The 6,000-nt window shown below is 35.6% G+C and overlaps 1 protein-coding gene across 1 annotated transcript in view; it reads left to right on the forward strand.

The window, feature by feature from the left end:
- Positions 1-5,114, forward strand: part of PCDH9 (protocadherin 9) — a 697,290-nt gene extending 692,176 nt beyond the window's left edge. The window contains exon 9 of the mRNA XM_009895475.1: positions 4,741-5,114. Coding sequence (XP_009893777.1) covers positions 4,741-5,114 — 374 coding nt within the window. The remainder of the gene's footprint in view (positions 1-4,740) is intronic.
- The last annotated feature ends 886 nt before the right edge of the window (positions 5,115-6,000 follow it).

Below are 6,000 nucleotides of genomic sequence, written 5' to 3' on the forward strand. Positions count from 1 at the left end.
AACACACCAGAAGCTAGTGGTTAATTGCAGCAGTAAGTTAATCAATGAAATAACAGTTTAGCTTCTGGGTATAATAAAAGGAGATGAAAGACCATACCAAAATTCCAGCATTAGGGTATGACCGGCTCTGGAGTGGCATATATTATTTTCCTCCTTACACCTGTCTGCTTTTGAGTAGGCAAGTCATGCATCTGCTTGACAGCTATTAACAGAATAAAATAACAACAAAAGAGCATTTTTGGGTAAGATCTGATATAAATATTTACAAAGACAATTTAAGGGAGTGTTTGTTATGCACTTTTGTGTTTGCTTTCAAAACATTTAACTCCAGAGACAGATGGCTTGTACAGTTTTATCAGCACTTGTGTCATTATATATTCAAGCAGCCAAGACTGATAACCAGCCTCATGTATTACGGTTTGTTCAGAGAACAAATACTTTGGGAAAAAAAAAAACAAAAATCAAAAAACACCACATATCAATAAAGTACTTCAGTGTGGAAAAACTTGATATAGAAATTTCAATGACATTTTTATGAAGAGAAAGGAAACAAATTAATGCAATTATAAAATTAAAGCAGCAGGAACAGGTTTTTAAGTGGCGTCATTGTATGTGGTAATGAAACAACTTTAGAAAATTGGGTGAAAGCTATTGTTCAGCAGTGGTGGAGGAGCATGATAATTACCATTAAGGCAACATTATGCTTTCTCAATACAAAGCAGCCAACTCTTCAGTGCAAGCTACCCCCAGAAGATCTTTCTCCCATCATACTACTTATGATCATTTCACTGTATGCTTCTGAATAGCAACCTGAATAAAAAGTGGTCTTATAAAAGAATAAACTGTCTATACTTGAGAACATAATTACACAAAACAGAAGCTGAAAAAAACGATATTGTTGAAAGATTATTTTTTGTTGTTGCAGGTGAGGTCCTTTTTTCCTAAATCTATTTTTCATCTTTATCCTATGTCTCACAGTAGGACTTTTATAGAGTCCTCTAAATCATGATCATCACCATTATTAACAATAATATTTACAAAAACATTATGCTTGTATCTAAGAGTCTTAACTGGAGATCAGGTGTGACAGGCACCACACACATTATGAATGAAGCTGCCTTTTTCCTGAATCAATAAGCATGATCATTCCTTGTAGTAACTCAACAGCAAAATATACTATTTTAACAATCTGCATTTCTAAAATAAATAGTTTGTGGATTTCTTTTTTACTTGTGATGGTTTAAACCAAAAATTATTAAAATAATAATTGTTAACTATATATTAGATGAAGCTTTCAAGTCATTTTGCAAACTTAAACCTCACAATATTTTATTAAGGTGAGTGAATATTCCCTGTATTTCACAGATTGGAAAGCATGAGTCGCAGTACTGGAAAATATGCAAATTAACTTGCGCAGGAGTCTGAACCAGTTCTCAATTCTGGATATGTATTTTATTCATAGTTTTTTACATACAGGCATATGTAGAGGTGTGTGCAGACTTATGCCATATCTCACAGCTATTTGAAAGGTTATACAGCTAAAAGTGTTCTACAGGTGTTCCCTTGGGATTCCCAGTCATCTCCAAAAAGGAGAGGGCCTCACTCTGTCCACAATGGGCCTACATCTATACAAAACTTGATATTGGCCCACTGCAGAGGCTGCCTTGGTCTTCCCTTTGGTTGAAATCTCCGCATAGGGAAGGTTGACTGGAGGAAGACCTACACGCAATAATTAATTTTTGAAGTCTAAGTGGGACAGTGGTATTTTGTTAAACCAGAAAAAAACAAAGGAGCTGCTCCTCCTGGACAGACGATCATCTCAGCTTTTTTACCCCATTCTAGTCCCTTGCTCACAGTAACAGATATCTAAATATTCCAGTGTTCTTCAGAAAGTTTATGAACTTAAAGATGGCTAAAGCAACAGATGTTTAAAATCCATTCTCAGTTTAACAGCGTTAACTGCCTAGAATTGTTACCAAAGAAAGCAAAAGGCATGAAGTAGATCTTCCAGAGAGTTTGACATGTAGCTTATAGGGTCACACACGTTCTAAGTAAAAACAGCTTATTACGCATTTAAATTTTAAATGGACATAAATGTCTTATCTCTTGAAATTTATTTAACTAAACAGGAAAGGTAACTTATCCCCTTCAGAACTATAGCACTGAAGGCTCTCCTGTTAACCTTGTATTCCACTGTAGGTTGGAAGCACAGAGTGCGTGCACTGTATTTATTGAAATGCGTCATTCTGTGGTGAAGGGTTCTCTTTGTGTTTTGAAAGTTTTAAGCCCTGCCAAACCTCCCCTGTATGGTCAGCAAGATAGTATTGTACTGTGAGAGTAGGCAGGTTGAAAATAGTTCTGCCACTTCTCGCTTTGTTCCTCTGAAAATGGGAAAAAAACTCATTAAAATTAAATTTCTGTTGTCAGGGGGAAAAAGATAATCAGCTTTTAACCTATATATTAACCTTTGGAAATGTTAGCAATACATCGTGAGTACTTGCTTTACTTATTATTGCTTTTTTTTTTTTTGTACTAAGTACCTGCCTCAGTTTGATTATAACTTCATACTAGAGGATTCAAAGAAGAGCTTGATAGAAAAAAGAATCCCTCTCTTCCAGGGAATTATCACAGTTCTCATTTTAGAATAAAGGTTCTTGGTACTCATAGAAATCTCTGCTAAACTCCTACTATACAGTTGCTTTTTCTTTTTTTTTTTTTTTTTTTTCCTCAAACATTCTGGCTTAATTATTTCATCTTGTATTGACCTAAATGGAAAGTAGCATTGATCCTATACATTTTCCATGGTCTGGTTGTCAGCAATAGGATACTTTCTTATCCAGGAAATACAGAAACAACTTTTATTATGGTTTATTATAGTCTGTCACATCAACAGCATACTGTATATTCTACAGATATTAAGAAAAGAGGAACTATTCGGAGATAAGAAGATTAACTAATTACATTTTAACATCTAGATATATACCTGATTGCATTTTCTATGTGTGTGTGTAAAAGCAGTGGGTTGTTAATGTGTGGAATTTACTACCATAAGTTATTACATCAGTTAAAAACCAACCAACCAACCAAACAAACAAACAAAAAAAAACAACAAACCACCAACCTGGTAAAGAATAGCAACTTCCATAAAATTAATTGGGATAATTTCAGTATTCAGAAAAAGATCTGTTAATAAAGGTAATTTATTGTATATGCATGGAGAACAAGAGAATGAAATATTCTTTGGCATCGTAACAAAGAAATCTTTGTTAGATTGTCCTCACAATTTTGAGTCTCAATTATATTATTATAAAGATACACTTTTTTTGGCTGATACGTTACTGACATTTTTCTTCTGATTAGTACTGCTTTTTAAGATGCTTCATAACTTCACTATTCATGCCTACTTGCTAAAGTTCTTTCTCAAAAATCAATCTATAATTTCCTTCCTGTCACTGGGCTGTTTAATCAAGGAAAAATGTCTCCTTAAATCTCCCAGTGTCTACAGCACTAGCCAGTTGATTTACTCTGAAGTCAAGCAAAGGTATCTCAAAATTCTTGCTCAAAATTACAATACAGTTAGCAAAGGATCATGACAAAGCATATCTCAGATATTGAAAAATACGTAACAAAGACACACAAAATGATTTTCTCTGCCTTTTTCCTGGCTTGCCCTTCCTCATACATCCATTCTGATCAGATGAGCAAATTCAGCTCTTTAGAAATGCGGTAAGGACTTTGGTGCTGCTGAAGACATGGGTGACCTGTCTGCTTGATTGCACGATGCCTGCAGCTGGCCAGCTGTGTCCTCAGTAGTGTGTGAAAAATTGTATGGATATTTAATATGCATAGTACTTCAGCAGACTTTGTTTCTGTCTCCTGTGGTCTCTTATCCCTGACTTACAAAGAATTATGAGAACAGTTCTTTATCAAGCGCAAGATATACATGAGCCACCTTTTTTTTTTATTTACTCCTTGATTTTTATGGTTGAATAGCAGTTGAGATGTGTTTAAAGCTCAGAAGAATTACAGATTTTATTCTCTTTCTGGTTGCAATGTTCTGAAGTGTCTCATGGTTTCATACTAAATCCAGCAAAGTTTAACTTCTCTCTTACTTGTTGGGAGTGTGCTACAGAGATTTATGGGTAGATGTCCAGAACTATGCACCAACCCTAGTCTGTAAAATAGCAGACATTAGAATGGTCTTGCACACAGAGCATTCCTTTGAGCAAGCTCATTTTTGGATAGTATAAATGTTTCTCAGTTTGCGATGGGCTATTAGTTCACCGAGGTTCTGCAGCAGTAAAGTGACTTGAAAACAGAAAAGAATACATCCAAACTGTAGGCCTTTACAAGCAGCATTAATTCTGCAAGGGTATGTTTACTTCCTCTGACATTTTCACCTACCTAGATCTATTTTCTTAGTGTGACTGAAAACAGGAATTGAGTTTATTCATTGTAGGATCTGCGACTGATAACTTAGGGCTAATTGAACTGTATTTCTGCTTTGGAGAACTACAAAGGTAGCATATACAGAAAGTATGTGCCCTACAAAGCAACCAATCCCTAACAGAATAAGAATGTATCTAGGATTTATCACCATAATATTTTGTTGCAGAGTCATTGTTAATTTTCTCATGAGGCATATGTACAAATTTAATGCCAAATATCATGATCTAATACTATGTCTTTTTTTTTTGTTTCCCTCCCTCTTTCTTCTTTTTGTTTGTTTTCCTTCTACAGATGGGCCTCTTGGGCCACGAGGATTAGCTGAAGCTACAGAGATGTGTACTCAAGAATGCCTGGTTTTGGGTCACTCAGACAACTGTTGGATGCCTCCCAGCTTGGGCCCATACCAACAGCCAAAGTCACCTCTCTCCACCTTTGCACCTCAGAAAGAATGGGTTAAGAAGGACAAACTAGTTAATGGACACACATTGACCAGGACCTGGAAAGAAGATAGCAACAGAAACCAGTTCAGTGACCGAAAGCAGTATGGTTCCAGTGAGGGCCATTTCAACACTGGCAACCACATGACTGACATTCCTCTGGCCAACTTGAAGTCTTATAAACAGGCCTCAGGAGCTGTTGAGAGTCCAAAGGAGCACCAGCTATAAGAAACGGTTACTTTGGACCAATGACTTTAGCCTACTTAGACTTGCTAATACTGTGTGTGTGTCAGAGCTTTATGTACTGAGTAGACCTCTAGAACTATGCTTCACCTAGCAGAGATATGCATATCTTTATGTTAGCACCGTGGAAGGTATGATGTCCTGCAACATGAAAAAGTGTTTCTACTAGTTGTGGGGTTTTGTTAAATAGACATGATTAAAATCTGCAGAGATCTCTCCAGTTTGCAAATATACTTTTTTTGTTTGTTTGTTTTTTGACCCTGGACTGCTGCTATGAACAACAGAAGATGCATTTGGAGAGTGAGAGAGCGAGAAAGTTCGGTGGATTGCAATGATTGAAAAGCATATCCAGTTAGAAAATTGTGCTTTTGTTGTCATTGATCTATGCTGGGACTGTTGTACTTGAGATCACATTTTGCAAACAAAACAACTGAAACTGTAAACATTAAACCTATTGTGCTATTAACAATGTTAGTGGACACTTATAAGTCGATCAGTGTTCAAATACTTGTAAATAGAAACAATTATTACTTACAATTTTTGTGTACTTATAACATTCACTTGAAAAGATACTGTAGCATATTTCTGTGCTTCACAGTTGCTTTTTACTTTCCTTCATTTGCTTCCTGTTGTTTTGCTTTTATTTTTAGTGATGGTGTTTCTGTGTTAGTAGTCTGTCTGACACACAATGTTCCAAGGAAATCAAAACACTTGTGTTAAAAGTGAAAAAAGGAGTGATGGGGTGGGAGGGAAGATTGGTTGTAGAAAGGAAAAAAAAAAGACTTGTATTTCTACATAATAGCAAATGATGCCAGCATTCAGGTAGAATTTCTTCTTTTTATTTCCTTTTTATTTATTTTTTTTAATATTA

The sequence above is a fragment of the Charadrius vociferus genome, unplaced genomic scaffold, assembly GCF_000708025.1.
Source record: "Charadrius vociferus isolate BGI_N301 unplaced genomic scaffold, ASM70802v2 scaffold221, whole genome shotgun sequence".
NCBI classification, from domain to species: domain Eukaryota; kingdom Metazoa; phylum Chordata; class Aves; order Charadriiformes; family Charadriidae; genus Charadrius; species Charadrius vociferus.